At 46.4% G+C, this 21,494-nt stretch overlaps 1 protein-coding gene across 3 annotated transcripts in view; it reads right to left on the bottom strand.

Annotated features, from left to right (window-relative positions):
• Positions 1-11,765: 11,765 nt before the first annotated feature.
• Positions 11,766-21,494, bottom strand: part of BTBD7 (BTB domain containing 7) — an 84,545-nt gene continuing 74,816 nt past the window's right edge. For all 3 annotated transcript variants that reach the window (XM_082384483.1, XM_082384481.1, XM_082384482.1), the window contains 3 exons: positions 21,199-21,377; positions 19,022-19,456; positions 11,766-17,110 (listed from right to left, as the gene is read on the bottom strand). In XM_082384483.1, coding sequence (XP_082240609.1) covers positions 16,295-17,110; positions 19,022-19,456; positions 21,199-21,377 — 1,430 coding nt within the window. In that variant the 3' untranslated portion in view covers positions 11,766-16,294. The remainder of the gene's footprint in view (positions 17,111-19,021; positions 19,457-21,198; positions 21,378-21,494) is intronic.

Below are 21,494 nucleotides of genomic sequence, written 5' to 3'. Positions count from 1 at the left end.
CCTTTGGTCCCCTTTCTGTCCTCTCCTTGGAGAGGCCTCCTCCTGCTGATTTCACAACCAGCATTCTTCTTTCTGACTCAGCTAAATGCAGCTCATTCCACAGACTTGAGCCCCACCACGCCAGTCCAGCCAGGGTTATTTGCTCATGAGTTTCAAGAAGTTTGATTTGGTTTTGAGAAAGTAAACTAGTTTGGTTTTTTTTTCCCTTATGATTTGCTCTTTAACTCCCAAGTGTGTCTGCCCTGTCACAGAGCCGCCGTCTTCCAGGACCGGCTCTGTGAAGTTCTCTTCCTGTCAGCTCCAACCTCCATAGATCCCCCCACCCCTACGATCGTGGTGCCTTGGGTCAAAGCTTCCTCAAGCCTGTTCTGCCCCTTCTCCCACATCCCTGTTTTCTGAGGTTTGGTCACAGCTTAGAAGGGATCTCAGAGCTTGCTTCCTCCAGGCCAAACCTCCGGAGTAGCCAGGGCTGATGGTTTCCTGTCCTAGATGTTTATCACAGGCAAGGAGATTGGCTGATGGCAGGATTGAGGAAGCCTACCTTTGTTACAAATTTTACTAATAAATTTAAAGTGAAAATTTCATTCACAAGTCTACTGGCACTAGAATATTAGAATTTCAGTACTGTAGTGCTCACAGGGCTTCCTGGAGAAAATCTGCCATTATACTGGTCCCTCTCTGCTGCCTAGAAAATAGACCGGGTACTACCCTGTGAAATCTTGGTGGTTTACAAAGTCCTCTGGGTTTCTTTATATTATCAGGGATATTCATAAGCCTAGATTATAAACAGACCTATTTTGATATTGTTACGTTAAGAAAATGGTATTAGAACCCCCAATAAATTATTATTTTTCCCCTTAAATCTGTGCTGAAGAAAAAAGATACTGGCTTAGCTTACTTGTAGCGAGCAGGGCAGTGAGTGCTCTGTGTTGGGGGACTATGTGGAAGAGATCCCAAGCAAGGCCCTAGGCTGTGCACATGATGAGCTTTATGTATATAAACGTTACTGTCCACAGCTGAGTCCCTAATGACTGTGAGATCTTTTGAAGAACCTCATGGGATGTTGTATAAAACCCCATATTTGAGGGGATGTCCTTTCAGTTGGTTTGAAATCTCTTTAAAGCCCCTCAGTCTATGTGGAAAACACCTTTTGATAAACAAAGAGCCCTCAGTTGCTCTCTCCCTCTGGAGGAGCGTGGTCTTTCCTGACAGTAGACGACATACTTTGAGGTGTGAGACTATACGCATTTGAGGCTTTGGGGCCACAAGTGTATGTTAATATTTTTTGTGTGTCCAGCAGTCACAAGTGCCCACCAATCCCTGGATAAGTTGAACTAGGCCTACAGAAAGTCAAGGACTTAAAGAAATAGTACAACTCGTTTTTCTGCATCAAACCTCCTAATTACAGATCCTCATGAAGAGTGACGTGTGAAGCTGGACGGTCTTGTGGCCACAGGAGATGCCTGCGTGCTCTGAGCTGGCCTTGTAGAAAGGATGGAAAGGCTAGGGTGAGAGCTCGCGGCATCTTCAAGATGGTTTACATCCCCAGCTTGGGAACTCTGTCCCAAATCTGAGGATTTTTGAACCCCCTCTGCAAGGTGGTACTAGTTGTGTACCGTGTGGCCTGAAAGTTTATATCTTCTCAGACGTTTGATTTAACTATCAGAAAGTTCCTTCCTTCCTTATGACAGGCCAGGACCCAGTCTTGGAGGTGATGCATTACTGTGCAGCACAACACAGATCACCCAGTGGTGAAGGGCTTGTTTTAGGAAAGGTACTGTTCCTTTTACAGTAACCAGAAAACCTCTTTTTTTTACCTATTGTTAACAACTAGTTTTCTTATTGACTATTGGACCGTCTCTTCTTGTAGAGACTGATTTTGGCCAACATGTGGCAGTTGATATTAATGCATGTTTTATGCAAAACAAGAATATGATATTAGTTACTTCTAAGGAATTCTGGCATTGTATGTGCATTTTTGTAGAATTGTTACTGGACTTATAATTACATACTTAACTCTAATCAGGTTTCTGTAAAGTTTAAATAAACCAATTCAGAATAGTGGTTTTTCAGATTGTTTTTAGTCACTTTTAAATGTACACAGCCTCCCTTGGCAGGCTGTAAGAAAATGGGCCCACTCGGCGGCTCTGCCTGCCCTGGGGCCCTGCTCCAGCAGCGGGGATGGTTGCTGTCTCTCCTGCTGTTCTATCCGATTAGGCCTGATCCCAGGTCCCGCTGGCAGAGCTGCTTCACTCCCCTCCCAACCCCCACTTTACGACACCCCTGAGGAGGGAGGGGCCCATGATTCCCTCTGGGGCCTAGATGAACAGAGAACAAAGAAATGGGCGTGGGTCATGACCTATCGCAATGGGTTCAGGTCCTCCTGTGTGCAGGGGAGAGGGCTGGGAGCCCACAGGCCAAGGAAGAGATGAGGTCCACCTCATCCATAGCCATTCCATAGCCATTATTTCAAAAGTAAATGTGAGAACAAACCAAGAAGCCAGTGTAGAGGCCCATCTTTGGCCTCCCCGCAGCTCTTGCTTGGAAATGATTCACGCTTGAGGTCATCACCTGTGGTGAGTTAAGCTCAAGTGAACGAAGTGCTCTGTGTAGGCCCGGAGCTGCCCTCATCTCTGAACACGCAGGATTATATAACCATCGATGCTGGGAAGACAGCAGTTCTCCCACCTCCCCCAGAGGACCCCCGTGGACTGGAAGGAAATCGAAAGAGCAATCCCAGTGATAACCGGACCTCGGCAGCGACCTAGTTAAGCTCCCACGGAGGGTGAGCGTGCTCTGGGGAAGGCGGGGAGCGCAGGAAGCCAACCCAGCAGCGCTCCCAGCACCAGCGAGGCTGCCCCCAGTCAGCTCGCCTGGAAGCGGCCGCCAGACACAAGCTGTGGCCTGAGGGGCATCCGGCATTCGGCACCGGGCCAAAGCCACACTCTACCTCACTTGTGCCCCGAACCACTGGGCATTAGACAGCTTGCGTTCCATACTTAGTCACAGGATCCCTAGGTTGGAAGGGATGTGAGAAGTCACCCAGCCTCACCTCTCGGGATGGGGTCCCTCCCTGGCAGGTGATCCCCACGGGGGACCAGTGCTGGTCTCGGCCACCGGCCTTCCATGCCTCCATGCTCTTGGTGGCAACGCCTCCCCTTCCCTGCCGGGCGACTTGAGGCGCCTTGGCCTTTCTTCTCTCTCAGCTGCGGGCGTAAATCCTGTGAGCCCTGTGGAGCCCGGCTTAGGAGAAGCCAGCGCCCTGGAAGGTGGAGAGGAGAGAAAACCAGGCCCTCGGTGATTCGCGCACCGAGCCACTGGGTAAGTCTCGTCTGAAGCTCATACGACTTGTAGACGTTTCTGTAGCCGGGAGCACTTCTGCGGTTCTCTAGCTGCTGCTTCTGAGCGCTTCTAGTGACGGGGCGCTCCCTACCGCACACGGCGCTCGTCCCCTGCTCTCCCAGTCTTGGTGCCTTTTCCTGTGGAAAAAGTCTGGACACTTCTGGACTTTTCCACTGGCCTCCCATCCAAATCTTTGTTCTGGTCTTCTCCCAGGGCTTCCTTGGCTGTTGCTGGTGTTCTCCAGCCTCTGCTTAACTTTGCCTCAACTGCCGCATCTGGAGACTCCCATCCCCCTGAAGATGGCTGCGTTTCTCCTCAGCCATCTATCCTCCTGTGTGGAGCCTGGGGCTTGTGCTGCTCTGTTTCTCCCACTCACGTCCCCGACTCCTGGCTTCCCTCTCTTGCGTCTGCCTCAGGCCTTAAGGCTCCTGGATGCAGCTGACCTGTAGTTAAATGAGCCAAACTGAAAAGTTCTACAGCTGTATTGGGTTATCCAGAGAAACAGAACCAATAGCGGATATATACACCCATCTCTCTCTCTCTCTCTCTGTGTCTCTATATATAAATCTATAAAACAAGGAATTGATTCACATGACTGTGGAGGCTGAGAAGTCCCATGATCTAAGGTCTGCAAGCTGGAGACCCAGGAAAGACAGTGGAGTAGTTCCAGTCTCAGCCCGAAGGTCCAAGAACCAGGGGAGCTGATGATGTAAGTCAGGGTCAGTCCTAGTGCCAGAGGAGACCGGTGTCTGAGCTCAGACGGGCAGAGAGTAAATTCTCCCTCCGCTTTTTTGTTCTATTCAGGCCCTCAGTGGACTGAATGATGCCCACCACACTGGGAGGCTCACCTGCTTTACTCGGACTGCAGGTACAAACGCTAATCTAACTCAGAAACGCTCTCCTAGACACACCAGGATAACGTTTAGCCAAATGTCTGGGCACCCCACGCCCCAGTCAAGTTGACACAGAAAATCAGCCACCACAACAAGCGACCCGTTTGTCTCGTTCCACCCTGAGCAGCACCTGTAGAGTGAGAGAGGCCGCCTGTGGTCTGGAGCCGTGGCCTGTGCCCCGGCTGTTACGTTCTCTGGGCCCCAGGTGCCGCTCAGGCCGTTCCCGTTGTAAGAGGCCCCCTGAGACCACGCTGGGGTCACAGCACCCCAGCCGCGAGGGAAGGGGCTCTCCGCTCCCTCAGGCCTGGAGCTGTGAATAAAATGGGGCAGCAGCTGAGCAGAGAGAAGCTGCTGAGAATGACAGACGCACCTTCCCCACCAGTTTCTTCACAAAGCTGTGGAGCCAGCCACTGATTCCATCCTCAGGTTCTGTTCTCGGTGCATCGGCAGGTCAGCTGCTGTGACGGAGGCCTCCGGCTCTCTCCTGCCCAGCCTCCCCTCCCCCCCCCTCCCCTCCACGAACTCTTCACTATGGATGGAGAGACACCGCCGTGTGGCTAATATTCAAATCATTACTTCACTTCGTAACACTTAGCCCTGTTAGTGATGACATATTCGTGAGTTTATTTGCTTAGTATCTGTCCTCCCCACTAAACGGTAAATTCCGCGAGGTCAGGGACTGTCCTTCCAGCTCATGGTTAAAGGGCTGGAACCTGGGGGCCGCCTGCCCCGCTGTCAGGTGACTGCACAGCTGCGGGCTGCACGCGTTTGTGCGCCTGATCTCATTCACCCACCCACAGCAGCCTGAAGAGTATGATTGTCCGTCCCCGTTTTACAGATGTGAAAACTGAGGCTCTGAGAAACCGGGGGTCCACAGCTTGCCAGGGGTGACTCCCAGCTCATTTCATTCCACAGTCCGGCCTCATTCAAGTGGGGCACCAGGAACAGTTAAGAGTCTTGGAGCAGGGACTATCCTGGCAGTCCAGTGGTTAAGACTTCGTACTTTCACTGCAGGGCGCTCAGGTTCGACCCCTGGTCGGGGAACAAAGATCCTGCATGCTGTGTGGTGCGGCCAAAAAAATTCTTGGAGCAGAAATGATGGAAGATGCCAATAGCTTTTGCATAAATCACAGGATGTCATATTTTGCCCTGGGATAGGAGGGACATTGACTCTTTTCTGGGTTTTGTTTTGGTAAATTCACTTATACTTACATGACAGAACTGGACTGTCTTCCAGCATCTAAACCACTACAGGGAGGGTTTCCTAAGCCTTCCAAGAAACACGACCCCAGCGCAGCGTCCCCAGGCGAGAGGCTGGGAACGGATGGCGACCCCAGAGGAGAGTGTGGTGCCTTCGCCCACAAGGAGTATCCAGAAGAGAGGACGAGGGAAACGGTGGCAGCCTGTTTTGCCCATGAGGTCCAGGAGTGAGGAGCGAGCTGGAGGGTGGCCCCCATGAGAGGAGGCGAGGGTGGAAAGTGGCCGGGAGCTGGGTGAGGGCCGACTCAGCTGGCCTGGGCACTGAGGCCGGGAGCCCGGGCACCGTGGGGACCATGGGGACCGTGGCTGTACAGCTGTCTTCAGTTGTCCCCCAAAGCTGGGTCCAGACCTAGGAGATGGACGTGTCCATTGTTTATGGGTTGAGTTTGGCCAGAAAATTGGTGGGAAGGTGAGCAAATTGAGGAGGCTGACACCTAGGGATGTTGGGCTGTCCTTGAGAGGGGAGCAAGGAGGCCAGAGGTCAGAGGTTCCAGAGGAAGACAGGAGGGGCATCTGGGACATGGTGGCCTGAGAGCAGGAAGTGAGCTAAGGTTTCAAAGGTGGAGCCCTTCTGGGGACAAGGGGAAGGGTCACAGAGTAGGGGGGAGGGGAATAGAAGAGCAGGTAGCTGGAGATGGTCCCTGGTGCTACCCAGGTTGATGGCCGGGCCTGGAACAAGAGGACAACAGCGAGGCTGCGACAAGGCCTCGGGGTATGAAACGAGTGACAGGGTGACGGTCACGAGCTGAGAGTGGGACAGCCAGATGGCAGGGGCTGCAGAGGTGCTAGGGGTGTTACAGGGGGGCCGCCACACACTGCCCACCCTGACCCTCAAGCGTGGAAAGTGCGAGATGCCAGTTCTCGGGAGAGGCCTGCAGGGCAGGAGGAGGGCTGGACCTCAGCTAAGGCAAGAGGCAGGAGAGGAGAGAGTGGGAAGGTGGGGGAAGCATGCAGGAAAGGTGGGCAACACAGATGGGGTTGGGGGACGGCCTGGGAATCCAGGGGGCTGTGCAAGCGACCTGGGAGAGCGGGGACAGCAGGTCCAGGGGGACAACAGACCCCGTCGCTGCAAAGGGCACAGTCCTGGAAGCCCCGGTGGGATGCTGGGAAGTCGGGGCACTCGGGCCTCTCAGGGCCACCCACACCTGGACTAACCAGAGTTTGGGTGGATCTGTCAGAATGTGGGGAAATGGGAAGAACAAATGTTTTTAGTTTGGTCACAGAGGGTGGTGAGGTATTTGGTTCATCTGATGGAAGGTTCCAGAAATGGAGGATGTTTACGTGGGTTTAAGGTGAGGGATTTCAGGAGGAGAGTGCGAAAGGCAACAGCTGCCCACAGACCCTCACAGCAGGCCTGCCAGGGGTGTTGAGGAGCTTCTTCACCTGAGAATGGGGAGAAGACTCAGGGTGACTCGAGGCTTATGAGGCAAAATACTTAAAGTCCACAGTCAAAGCTCACTCCGTGAACTCTGTGAACTCCTGTCACCCCATTTAAGGATGAGGACCCGTAGGCTCCTCGTGGCGCCCCGGTGACGGTCCCCACTAGGCAAGTCTCCCTCCGGAACACGAGCCCTTCCTCCCTCGGGGTTTCTGGTCTCGGCTTCCTCACTCTCTCCCAAGCTCGGCCACCATCCAGCAGTGGTCACAAGCATGCTTGGACACCAGACTTTGTGGATGCAGATGCCTCGAAGCTTACAGACAAGTGACGCTGGCCCCAAATCCAAGGCTCTGCAAGATGTGAGGCTCACCCACCGGGAAGACCTCAGAGGAGGACATCTTAACCCTGACGCTGACGGAAAGGCTCAGGGCCGGCATCTGAGGCTATTCGGAATGGTGAGCTCTGGGGGTTTAGAGACCAAATAAAAAGGAGCCCAAGGGCAAAAGGTGTGCAGACAAGGGACGTGTCGGTGGGTCCTTGAGGTGAAGTCAAGACCGAGGTGAGGCCCATGGTCCCAGTGTCGTTATCACTGTCAAGTGTAAAGCTGCGTTTGGAGCTGGGACATTTAATGTAGGCTTAGCGGATGATGGAGAGCAGACCCACGATTCACTTCCATACTTTCTGTGAAGGGAGCATCCCTCAAACTCGGACAAATAAGCAAACGTGGAGGCAAAGGTCTGGGAGGGTCTGGGGAGCGTGAGGTTCCCTTCCGGGGAGCTGTCACGTTACTGTCAATCGGACAGATGACCAATACTAGAAATGACCAAATGTCTCAGTTCATCTGCTTTGGTCCTGTTACAAGGGGGATGGCAGGTTCTGGCAACTAAGGACAGGGACCTTCACTGGGGTTCTCTAGAGGTTTTTTTTAAAACACTTATTTATTTATTTATTTTGGCTGCACCAGGTATTAGCTGCAGTGTGTGGGATCTTCATTGCCGCATGTGAGATCTTTACTTGCCGCATGCAGGATCTAGTTCCCTGACCAGGGATCGAACCCGGGCCCCCTGCATTGGGAGCTCGGAGTCTTAGCCACTGGACTGCCAGGGAAGCCCCTCCCTAGAGAATTCTAAAATGAACTCCTGCTACTGCTGAATGATTTCTTTTTTTTTTAAAGACATAGATAATGATTTTTTAAAATTAATTAATTTATTTATCTTTTGCTGCATTGGCTCTTTGTTGCTGCACGCGGGCTTTCTCTAGTTGCGGTGAGCGGGGGCTACTCTTCGTTGCGATGCACGGGCTTCTCATTGTGGTGGCTTCTCTTGTTTCGGAGCACAAGCTCTAGGCACGCGGGCTCAGTAGTTGTGGTGCACGGGCTTAGCTGCTCCGCGGCATGTGGGATCTTCCCGGACCAGGGCTCGAACCCGTGTCCCCTGCATTGGCAGGCGGATTCTTAACCACTGGGCCACCAGGGAAGTCCCTGAATGATTTCTGATACTTGGAGAAAGTAGCTGTGATTAGGAACTAACAGTATTTTTTTTTTTTTTTTTTTTTTTTTTTTGGCCGTGCTGCAAATCTTGTGGGATCTTAGTTCCCCAACCAGGGATTGAACCTGGGCCCTCAGCAGCGAGAGCACGGAGTCCTAACCACTGGACCGCCAGGGAATTCCCGGAACTAAGAGTCTTTTAAGAACAAATTATGCTGAGCTGGCCTCCTCCTCTTCCATGGGGGATAGACCCCAGCTGGGCTGCACATGGGCGTGTGACAGTCTCTCATGAGGGACGCGTGGAGGTGAAGAAGGGGGGTTGGCCATGACTCCCCACGCCTCACCACTGCCCCAGCCTCCGTGCTCTCCACACGCCTCTCCACCCTGAGCTCCTCACCCAGGCCATCGCCTCATCTCCCACGCACACTCCCGCACCAACCCGACCCCACCTGGCTTCTCTCCCTATCCCGCCACCAAACCGCTCTTGCCAACCTCACTCACCTTCTCCATGGTGCCGACCCAAAGCATCTTTTGAGCCTGATTTTCCAAAGTCTCCGAGCAGCAGCCGCTGAGTTAACTTTTGGGGTGGGGTGGAATGGATCCTTCATCTCTTAACCTTTAACTTGAAAAAGTAATAACATGCAGGTAATTTAAAAATTCAACCAGTACAAAAAGTATACAGCTAAGTTCCCCCCACCCGATTACAATGCCCTTCTCTCTCCAGAGGCAGTCCTGCAAATGTTCTCATAGGTCTTTGCAGACGTATTTATGAATATACAAGTTTATTATGTAGCTCCTTTTTCTTGTCTTCTCCACAAGTGGGAGCGTCCATATGCCCTATTTTGTATTTTACTTCTTTCACTTTATAAATTCTGAAGATCATATTCCGTCCTTTTTGAACAGCCCCTGCCTGGCCTTCTGAGTACCACACTAGTTCTCTTTCTACCTGGTAGGCTGCCCTTGGTCAGCAGCTCCCTCAAGCTGACCTATAAAGGTCGGAGTTCCTCAAAGTTCATTCCTAGGCTCTCTTTTCATCTTTAAACCTTCCCCACTAAGTCACCTTATCTACTCCCGAGGATTTCAGTGCCACCCATGTATGTGGACAGTTCCCACCTGGCACCTCCAGCTTGGCCCCTTGCTTCTGAGTTCCCAGCTTACCTGGAATCACCACCAAGTGAACACAAGCAATGTTAAACTCATGGTCTTTCCCCTAGATCTGGTCTAAACTCATGGTCTTTCCCCTAGATCTGATGCCTCCTGCTCTCTCCCCACGTCCAAGCAATGCCCAAGTCCTGTAGATATTACGCCCTAGCCATATTTCTCTCTGCTCTCTGTTGGCTACTCAAGCTGTCCCCTGGATGGCTGTGCCAGCCTCCTGCCTGGTTTCCTGACCCACTCCTGCTCCTCCTCAATCCAGTGATGTGGGGCATGCAAATCTGATTACATTTATGCCCCTGCTTAAAACCCTATAGCAGTTTCCCATTGATCCTGTTAGGATCAACTTCAAAATCCTTGGCCTGCCCTGGAAGGGCTGGCAAGATGGGCTCAACCCTCCTCCCAGCCCACACTGGTTTCCCCAGGGCTCAGCCCCTCCTGCCTCAGGCTCTGCCTCGTCCTGGAAACCTCCCAGGAAACCCGCTCCTCCTAGCCCCATGACTCTGCCTTCCCCTGCACTTTGAAGATCACTTCCACAGGGAAGCCTTCCCAATCCCAGGACCAGTAAGACCCCCAGCCTTACCTCTGTAATGGTACGATGTCTTTTCTTCCTTGAGACCCTAACGTTCTTATGGGTGGGGCTGTGACTGTCTTGTTCATTCCTGTCACCTCAGGGCCTAGCAGGGTCTGGCGGGTAGAAGTTGCTTACTTATTGGATAAATGTTTGAACAAGTAAATGCCATGCTTGTACCTACCTCCACTCTCTGCACACTACGGTCCCCCTGCCTGGGCCACCATGCTTTCTGGTGTGCAGTACAACACCGTGGTTGAGAACTTGGGCTCTGTAGCCACAATGCCTGGGTTTGAACTCAGGCTCTGTCAACTTACTAGCTGTGTGACCTTGGACAAGTCACTCGATATCTCTGTGCTTTGGTTTTCTCATTTGTAAAATGCACTAATAATAATACGTGATTCACAGAGGATTAAAGAAAACAATACTTAACTCATTGATTACAGGAAAAAAAATAAAGTGCTTTGCACTGAATCCAGCGTGTTTCTCCTCCCATTCATTCCTGGGCCATGTCAAGCCAGCCTTCCCCTCAGCCACAGTAACCTCCTATTGCTATGTACTGTTCCAACTGTCTCTCTAGCTAGTTTTTTTTTTTTTTTTTTTGTCTGCGTCGGGTCTTAGTTGCCCTGGGAGGGCTTAGTTGCCCCGCGGCACGTGGTATCTTAGTTCCCCGACCGGGGATCGAACCCGCGTCCCCTGCATTGGAAGGCGGATTCTTAACCATGGGACCACCAGGGAAGTCTCTCCCTAGTTTAAAGCTTCTGAGAATAGGTATCCTGTCTGCTTTATCTGCTGCTCCACATTCCCAAACTCTGGGAAGAGTGGACTCAAGAAATATTCCTTAATGCACTGAGGAGAGGTAAGGCCTCAAGTAGCTAAGGAAGCTGGCCTGAACTCACTCTTCCAGGGGAATCCACAAGAACAGAAGTGAAAGTTGACTTACTCAATTTCCTGTTTTAGATTTTGAGGAAGCTCACCTCCAGAAACCTTAGGTTTTATTTTATCTTGATATTCCACAGTTAAACCTAAGATGGTTACGAAATATAAAAAGAGAACTGCCACAGTGAGGCACAAAGGGTGAAATGCTAGGATGGAACTTATTAGTGAAATGATTAAAGTAAAAATTTTAAATAGTGATTTTAAAAAACGGAAATTGGAAAACTTTCTATTTTGCATGTTTTTTTGGTAAAACTAGACTCTAGATCATGACTCCATTTCCCTTTCAAATTGAAAAATATTAATGCTCCTGAGTTTGAATCTAAGCCAGGTGTCTGACACTTGGAGGCCTGTGAATCTTGGGGTGCATTTGGGTCTCTCACCGACTGACCACAGCCCTTCCAGTGACTGATTCATTCCAGTTGCTGGGTCCCTGTGTTTGGAATGCTGAACTTCCTCTGGAGACCCCTGTGCAAGTTACTTTTTTGCTCAAATTGTAAAATGAAATCTCTCAGAAATGCCCCAATGAACTCACAGAAAATTTTGAACTTGAATCAAATGAAACATGGTATTTCCAAGAAATCCATAATACTTTTAAAAAGCCTCTGAATAACTGAAAGCATAGAGACAGAGAAGTCCACCTAGAAAACCTCCCACTTCTACCCTAGTGGTGGGGACAACATCGCTTCTATAGCTGAGGGCTGTGTGCTACCTGCTAAAACAGACTGTATCCAACTCAGTGGGTTCTATCCAAGCCATTTATTTGAAACGCCAACTATATGTAGGATAAAGTCAGTGTTACATGCTTGTCAGTAACAGTAGAAAAATAGAACCAGTGAAAACCTTTGTACAACTGTAATGATACTCAAAAGAGAAATGTATCATTTTACAATGCTTCACACAGACGAATTCAAGTTTGGAGGTACCTAAATAAAAATACTATATATTTCTTTAAAAAACACTATGTACATTTGAAGCGTAAACAAGTTTTACAAAGTACTGGTTATGCAGGTTGTAGAAAACACTTGCATAGGACATGAAATCAGTTTAAGAAAAATTTCTGAGCCTTTAGCATTGAAGGCACTTGACTTTATACCAGTAACAGCACAACCACAAGAAATGCAGTGTTGTAGAAGATACCACCTCTCTGATGCACAGACGTGGTACATAAACAGCAAGTGGAGTTCAGGAATCTTTATCGTTCAGCCACCCCACCTAAGAGCAGGATTCCGTCCCACGTGCCCACGGAACCCAGATACACAGTCACGTGCAGGTACACGATGAAGCTTCCAGAGCTCATTTCAGCTCTTAGACAGAACCCACGTAAACACACAGACACAAGAAGTTATTTTCGAGACACACACTTGCAAGTAATCTTTCTATAGAAACGGCCACAGCATTATAATATTCAGAATATGGAAGATTGACTCATGGTCTGAGGCTTTTCTAGAGGAAAAGAAAAATCAAAAAACTTGCCAATACAACAATTACATAACACCTATTGCAATCGACAGGACAAAAAGACAACTTAACATTTCATAAAACACTGTTCGTACAACAGTGTGAAAGGAAAATAATACAATACCCTTTAGTGTGTGACGGTAATTCTTTTAGTAAGGTTATCTGTAATGAGGTTTTAAAGTAAACTCCTTAGTAGACAAAGTAAACCATTGCAGAACGGGGAATAGCACCCATCACTGCTGCTTTAATAGTAACTTTCAACAGTAAGTTGAAGGTCAACCAAATAATTAAAAAAAAAAAAAAAAAAGTCAAACATTTCCCTTTGAGTTCAGTCCTAAGATAAAAACATAAACGCCTTAGAATTGCAAAACCAGCATCTTACAAGTGTTTCACAAAACACATTTTCCCCTAAAAGGCGGATTTAAACATGAAAATACATATTTTGATGAGTAGTTACTGAGAAGTGTTCACCTTTCACCTCTAGAGACCAACACGCGGGGATCATCTTTGTGTCCCGCTGCTGCCAACACGTGGGGGTCATCTTTGCACCCTGCTGCTGATTCCGTCTATGCTGTTTCCCCTCCATCATCACCTAAATCCTAAGGGACAAGTATGGTCCACTGCTACTAGAGCTTGAACAACAAATCCAAAGAAGACCCAATAAAGAACAGTTTTTTAAGGAAGCATAAACAAGAATTAAGTTTCATAGAGAGTTCAACCAAAAAAAAAAAAAACAAAACAAAACTCAAATAAAAAGAACTCATTTAAAATCCTTAAAATCTACCTGGCTACCAAAATGTCAGGAGAGATTAGGTCTAGGGACACGCCTAGAAAAAGCTACAGGGGCGTGTGAGAAAGAGTGTGTATAGTACGTGGTAAATTCAAACAACGATTTTTTCAGGAATCATTTTTGCCTTTCATGCTATCTTTTTCCCTTAGGAGTCACAGGTGACTCTGAACTGAAATTACTAATCAAAATCACAAAACTAAAACAGAAATATAAGAAACAGACCAACAGCATCTTGAAGAAACGTAGATCTTCTCCTTCCACTCCAGGATCTAACTGGTATTCGCTAACCTCAACACGGCGGACACCAAAGGTGGCGATTGTCTAATGGCCTGATTGTCCGCGGCCTTGAGAGGAGATCTGGTGTGTTGAGATTTGGTTCTCATGAAATTTCTACACCGAGTAAAATGCTAGGTCCCGTGGCCTAAATTTTATATTATACATGTTTATTTCTGAGAGCAATCTTACTCAGACTTCACATTTATCTTCGTACAGCACTGAAAGATTTTAATGCTTAGTAAGCATTAAAGAAAACTGAAGAGATGGGTTCAGAAGCCAGAGGCACATAGCTATTCAACCTACCCTACTGACCATACTTCACAAGATACATTAAAAGTCCACTAACACCTGCCCTAACACAAAACCCACATCTGTTTACCTTCTGCAACAGTCCACGATCCACAGCACGTTTCTCTCTACACATAGAGTTTAGCCAGGTATGCTACTAAATTATTAAAAGCAAACTTCATAAATTAAATAAAACTATGAACAGTGGCCACTTCTTTTATAATTATATTTTAGGGACGTGAAAGAATATTTAATAAATTTTCAGAAAAATGCATGTGTGGCACCAATAGCTCTTGTCTAACATTTTTAAAAAAAACAGGTTGGAGATGAGAAAGCTTTCCCCCACCAACTATGTCTACTCACTCTTATTTGCAGTACCAGCACAGCACAGTCTGAATTCAGAATAGAAATTTAAAACTGTATCAAAATAATTCATGTCAACACATGTATATAAATACACATTAAGGAATATGATGGAATTAACACTTTGTGTTTCTGAGGAGAGACAGACTGAGATTGGCTTCAAAAGACACCGTCATCTATTACAAAGTCAAAAACCTCCTAAAAACGAGAACAGAGTCCTAAACGTTTTTCATCTTTAAAAAAAGGAGCCTCAAAGGCGACGATGTGTAGCCGACCTCACAGTAGCCTGGTGTTGACTCTGGGAGATCTGGGGCTCGGTGTGCAGCTTGGCCGACATCGAGGGACGCACGGGCAGCAGCTAACTAGCCAGGCAGCAGAGCGAGTGGCAGCGGTTTGCCGGTGTAGACAGACAAACTGATGTGTTCCCATCTTTAAGACTATCTACTGTTAGGATTTTTTTAAATGTCAGATTATTCCTGAGTGTATATCCACAGGGTAAAAGTAGGAAAAGATTGTAAGAGAAACTACAGTTTCGGGAGAAATCAGAGTTCTTGACACCCAATAGAAACCTATTTACTTAAAAGTGCATGTCATTCATTTATATGGTAGCTTGTAAAGGCTCCCTAGCCCTGCATAGTTTTAGAGTGAGTGTGAGTGATTCAGAGTTTTATATATATATACATACACAGAGAAGAGGCTCCCAAACATCCTTCACGGGAGGGAGTGTTCAGAAAGTCTCTTTTCTTCTAAGTGCTACGGCTGTGTGTGTATGTGTAAAAATAGAAAGTGAACGCTCAAATAATGTTGAAGTGATTTAAAAACTCAAATACTAATGTATTTACATTGGAGAGTAAGAAAAAAACAGTCCTTAGCTCACACATTGCCCTTCTAAGGGAGAGGATCTTAAAAGATCCCATGTGCTCAGTGGTTCAGTAAAATCCCAAACCAGCGTCCCCAGTGGAGTTCAAGTAGGACATGTAGTGTTTCACTGAAGAAAAAAAAAAAAAGGTTTCTTTTTCTTTTTTGGTGACAAAGCATTATGCATTATACAACAACTTTTTTAAAGGACACCAAAATTCAGACACGCTTTGAAAAACACTTAAAAGAAAATATATGCTTACAAACACCAAATGACATCCGTAAGGCTGAAGCCCTTTTGTTTTTTGTTTTTTTTCCCACAGAGAGCAAGACAACTGAAGGCAGCAAGCAGTCACTCCCCCGACTCATCTGGAGAGTCGCAGCTCAGAACCAGCAATCCCGTAGGGCAAGCTTAAGTTACTTCGCTAATTCCACTTCTTTAGGATTCCAGGAAAGCCGATCGCTTTAGAACCTCATCTAGTGAAACTCTAATCCACACTACCAGAATCTGCAGTGATTCTAACAGCATCTGCACTGTGAATAAAGCAATAGCTTTAGTCTGGACACAAAAGGCTTTTCTCCTTCTTGTTCTTTACTGAACCAGGAAACTTCAGGATCCTGATTGGACTCCTGCTGGAGGAATGAAGACCAGCTCCCAAGACTTATTTAAAAAGTACAACATTAGATTTATGAAGATTGAGCAGGAAGATTTCTGAACTAAAGCAATTACTGAAAAGAGAGGAGCATTTTGATGTGCTGTTCTTTGGAATTTCTATAATTAAAAAATAAACACAGAACTATTTCATAAGAAAATACATCTTAGTGTGCAATCCAATGCACGTGGAAATTGCTAGATGAAAGGTAAAATGCAAAAAAGTATGAAAATACAGTCCTTTAAATGTGGCAATAAAGTTTAACATACTGATATAAAAACAATACAGATAAAAGTACAAGTGCAAAAAAATTCCATCATTTGTAAAGAGAAAAAAAAAAAAAGGGCCAGCTTGCTTGCTCTGAAAAATGCTTCCCCACACAATTGTTTAAACACAAAATAGACAGATGCAGCATTCAAAATAACCCTCTTAGCATGCCATGTCTAATAAACATGTATATACAAAAACTAGAATAAAATAATGTGAAACTGAGTTATCAGCTGGCATCAATACTCTAAGTTGTTGGGTTACATCATAAAATGGGATGTTTCACATCTCAGGCACAGACGACTTGGAGGTTGCTCTCAAAGGGCAGACTTTTTGTAGAGGAAGTCTGGCTTGCTTGGTGACCTCCTTCCTCTGCTGATTGAATCTTCCCTTTCCAAATCTGTATTTCGCTGAGCTCCATGGCCCAAGGACTCGCTGTCTGCCAGTCTTCTACCAGATCTCTCTTCTGGAGCTTCAGAGCTACATGCAGAATGTGAAGGTCTGTTAGGAGTCAGCCCAAAAGTCAAGTCAGTTTCCACTGCTGTTCGCCCCCTGACATGGGCTGGACCGTGGCCGGCATTTTCTGGGGCTGCCAAAGGAAAGTCCGACCGCTGGGGAGGCTGCTCAACGACATCGAGGTGCACCGGCTCATTCTTTTGTCTGTGCGGATGCCCATCGGGGGAAAGTGGATATTCTCTCCTAGCTTCTTCCTGCTTTTTAGGAGAGGTCTGGCCGGGTAGGTAGGCTGACTTTAAGCCACTTGGTGATGCCTTATTGTGGCTATACAAATCAGGACCAAAATATCCACCTTGCGAAGGGGAAGGGGTGCGTCTGCCAGGAGCCGGAGTGGACGGTCTGCAAGCAGCATTCGAGAAGTCATAGAAATCTGGATATTCCTGCTGATTTTCTCGAGTGTCTGTTTTTTGCTCTAGTGTGTGTTTCTTTCGAGATGTGTGTGTATGCCTCTGTGGAATACACGATAGATGCTGGGGAGGCCCTGGTCCTACTTCAGAAACTGACTGGCTTAATTCTGTGTCTACAGCAAGTTCGGGAAGCCTCCTGTCCTTCAGTGACAGTGTGGACACTCCCATGGCGATATCTGGCATTAGATCATTTAGCACAGGTTGTGTACACTGCAAACAGAAACAAAACAGGGGGAGGGTTAAAAGAAAAAGGCCCGAGACTCCCTCTTTTTCAAATGATGTTCACTGATTTTTGTTTCCTCGTTAGAAAAGTGACACATGCTTTTTTTGGGGGGGATTTTTTTTTTTTTTTTGGCTGTGCCATGCAGCTTGTGGGATCTTAGTTCCCCGACCAGGGATCGAACCCAGGCCCCCGGCAGTGGAAGCATGGAGTCCTAACCTGGACTCCATGGACCATCAGGAAATTCCCCTGCTTATTTTTAAAATGATAAAAATATAGAAAACTATAAGGCAAAAACCCCACAAAAACCCTAACCTTCCCTACTTGAGATAACCATTGTTACTAGCATTTTGAAGCAGTTATCTCACCTTTTATATTTTGCACACATATTTTCATAAAATTTAGTACATATATAACACTGCCACTAATACTATTTAAATTACTGCATACTATTCTCCACTGTATTGATGAGGCATGACTTCTTAACCATTCTTCCACTGTTGGACGTTAAGGTTGTTTCCAATTTTTCATTATTATAATCAAGACTGTAATGAACATACAGATAAAACACCTTTGGAGGGAGTTTTATTTAAAATATAAAGTAGGACTTCCCTGGTGGTGCAGCGGTTAAGAATCTGCCTGCCAATACAGGGGACATGAGTTCGATCCCTGTTCCGGGAAGATCCCACATGCCGCGGAGCAACTAAGCCCGCACATCACAACTACTGAGCCTGTGCTCTAGAACCCGCGAGCCACAACTACTGAAGCCCATGCACCTAGAGCCCGTGCTCCGCAACAAGAGAAGCCACTGCAATGAGAAGCCTGTGCGCCGCAATGAAAAGTAGCCCCTGCTCGCCGCCACTAGAGAAAGCCCACGTGGAGCAACAAAGACCCAACGCAGCCAAGAGTAAATAAATTTATAAAAAATAAATAAATAAATAAAATATACAGTAGTAGAACTTTTGTAACTGTAGAACTGAGGGCCAGGCGAATAAGATGGGAATTTGGTTTATTTAACACTATCAACCTTTGCTGTTTCTTCTTTTTGGAGGGGTTGGGGGGGACAGCAGGGAAAGCGGATAGAAGGGTATAAGGTGAGGAAGGACCATAATTTGACCCAAGGCGTACACTAGTCCACAGCTTCCAAAAGGCCATCTTTTAATGAAGATTCCCTTAACTAATATATGTATCTTTTGTTCTTCTCTATATTGAACGCTATTGACAGTATGTGACTAAGCAGGCAGACTTAAAAATCACCACTTTTTTTGCCAAATGTATTATATAAAACAGAAATTTAACCTCTAATGCAGTGCAAGATCAAGCAAAGAATTCTTGCTTAATTTACTACCTACTAGCGCTAGCGACTGTCAAATGAGTGTTCTGATGGAATAGCTTGCTAGAGGCAGAGACATGCATGCGGGTTAATTTTCTGCCCATTTTATGAATGAGGAGTCTTCTGCCACACTGTTCCCGATGGTATACTCAGCTACAAGTATCTTCCCCTTCCTGCCCCATCAAAGCCTTTGGTAGAACAGCAGACTCTACAGAATAGAGGTCAGGGCCAGACTCCAGACACGTGCTTGAACAGCACACTATGAAACCGGTAACGTCATCTGCATTGTCCAGTAACCCCACCCTTCTGGACACCTGCACGCGAACATAAGGGAAGGCCCTGGCCTACTCTCGCCACAAACACCTCGCCTCTCTTCTCCATCCTTTCTCATCCCCCTACACTCACTTTTTCTCTCCCTTTTCCATACCCCCTTAAGTCTATGCTTTCAGCTTGTCAGTAACACTTCTGGACACCGCTGAGTCCCAGTAGGGCTCCTGGGGCCAAGGAAACTGCTTCTAACATTCCAGAAGCTTGTAATTTTAGGCAAGCTACTGAGGTGCAAACTTACCACTTGTCTCTCAGATGTTACTGCTGCTGAGGCGGCGGCGGCTACCGTCTGTCTCCCCAGCCCTGTGGTGCCGGCACAGTCAGGTCCTGCTGCTTGAACACCTGGCAAACAGACTGGAGGGGGCACTGCTTTAGGAGCTGCTCTGGAGTGAAACAGTGAATGATTACAGGGATAAGAGAACGAACGTGAAGGGTGTTGGCTGGGAGGTCTTTGTCTCCAGCCCGCTTTGAGGTGGTGATGGACTGGGGTAGCTGGGGGGTGGTACGGCGGTGGTGGAGGTGGCAAGGGTGGATGGAAGGCCACAAAAGAGTCCGGATCTGTAAACACGGTTTCTGCAGCGGGGGTACTGCTAACTCGACATCTCCCAGACTGCCTCATTGTCAAGAGTGGACTTTCATCTCCAAAACGTTCATCAGGAAAGAACTTGTGAGGATTCTAAGAAAGAATGGGGGGGAAAAAAAGGTAGGATATTTGTTAGCAGATTTCCTGGACAGAAATTTACAGGCTGAGAGAGTTAAGTGAGTACCTAGGAAAACCACATTCAGCAACAGTAAAAGGCACAACAGACTTTTCTAGGCCAGAAGCCCAAGGAAAAATTACCTTAAAAACAGTATAAAAGGGTAGAGTGCAGCAGCTATCAAGGAGAGCAGCTTAACTGAATACTCCAGAAAGCAGGTCAGTAATCTCTTGCAAGATTATGTGATAATCAAAAACAGGACATAAAACCTAATGCAAATATGTCTTTGCTAAGAAAATAAAATTACCATTAAAAACAAAAGGAGGAACTAACACACTACTGTAAAGCAATTATATTCCAATAAAGATGTTAAAAAAATAAAAAAGATAAAAAAGTTTTAAAAAAAGGAGGAAAAGGCATATAAGTGAGGATTCTAGAACTTTCTGACAAAACATCTGTACACTTTCAGTCTGAAATAAAAACTACAAAATACTATTCCTTACCTATTATATAGAAATAAGTTTGATTAATATTTTGATAAACACTATATGGAAATTCTTAAATTGTAAAACTTACACAATTTAAGAGATCAAATTAAGATACAATTTAGAATGGCAAAGAGAATAGAAATGAACAGAAAACAAGCCTGTTTTAGAGATGGAAACCACAGTAAAAATTGAAAATCAAGAACCTAAAAATGGCCTGCTCCTTGCCTAAGGCCACCATACCATGTTCCCCTTTGAAAACTCAGGCTAAAGTGGTTTGCAGTCAGTGGCAAGAAAACAATTCAATCACTTGACCAGATGAAATTAAATTTTATTTTAGGCTCTACTTTAGTTGCTGTGAAGACTACTTTACACATTTTATACAAAAATGCTACTGTTTTTTGTACCAAATAATTACTAGAAATGGGTTTCTTTGTGCTAGTTTAAAAAAAAAAAAAAGCACTCATTCCTTGATTCTCATGCTTATAGGGTTTGAACCATCATGCAAAAAAAATTCTTATAATAAAGGGGAGGAGAGAGGGAAAAAGAGGGGCATATGGAAGGTCTGTTTAGTATGTAGTAGGCTAAAACCTGAAATCTAGTGACCAAACCAGGGACAGAAAGCAGCGGAAGGCCAGAATTTTCTACTTTCTCTTCCACTTCTGTTGGGCGTACACACCATGAACTTTTAGCAGTTAGCATTTATGTGCTTACTATATACAAGAGGCATAGTTGCTTTACATACAGCAGCTCTTATCTTCACAACAATTCATTTTACAGGTAAGGAAACTGATGCGCAGAGTGGTTAAGTAACTTGCTCCAAGTTAACTAATTGGTAAAAGCAGCAGAGCCAGGATATAAACCCAGTTCTCACGTGAGCCTGTGCCCTGTCCACTCTACCACACTGCCTCCCACTGGGGGCTTTCAGCTCATCCAAGGCACCAGGGACAGTCAGAGAGCACGTACAAAGCAGAAGACATGCTACGAGGGCTCCTTGGGATACCTAAGACACTGCCTGAGTGACAGTCAAGGCTCCCTATATTTTAATTATTTTTCAAGTATAAAAAATTGAATATTTATTTAGAATTAGAAATCACAAATTGCAAATTTTAAAATATGACATATAACACAACATCACAAAATCCAAAAGAATACCATAATATTTTCATTGTTAATAATAACTGACAATCTAACACATGGCTCCCTATTTTAAATGGTTTAGTGCCGTTTCCCACCTGCAAGAGCTCTGCAGCGGCATCTGCGAGCCCGAACTCTCTCAGTACTCGAATCTGAATTTCATAGCTGACTGTGGCGCCTTCCCCACAGTTAAGCGCGTAGGCCCTCTGCACCTGCTCTGTGTGTCGTAGCTCCTGCAGACGTCTGACCATGTCTTTCATAATGAGGAGACGAGGAACTGGAAGAAGAGAAATAGTTTGTAGGCACAATACCTGAGCTATACAAAAGACCATCTGTTGAATTGCAAGAAAAAAAGCATGTGTTTTGCATCAGAATCTTCTCATAAATTTTTGAT

This window comes from Balaenoptera borealis (genome assembly GCF_965194805.1).
Source record: "Balaenoptera borealis genome assembly, chromosome: 3".
Classification (NCBI taxonomy): domain Eukaryota; kingdom Metazoa; phylum Chordata; class Mammalia; order Artiodactyla; family Balaenopteridae; genus Balaenoptera; species Balaenoptera borealis.
This window is presented reverse-complemented; position numbering and strand designations above follow the sequence as displayed.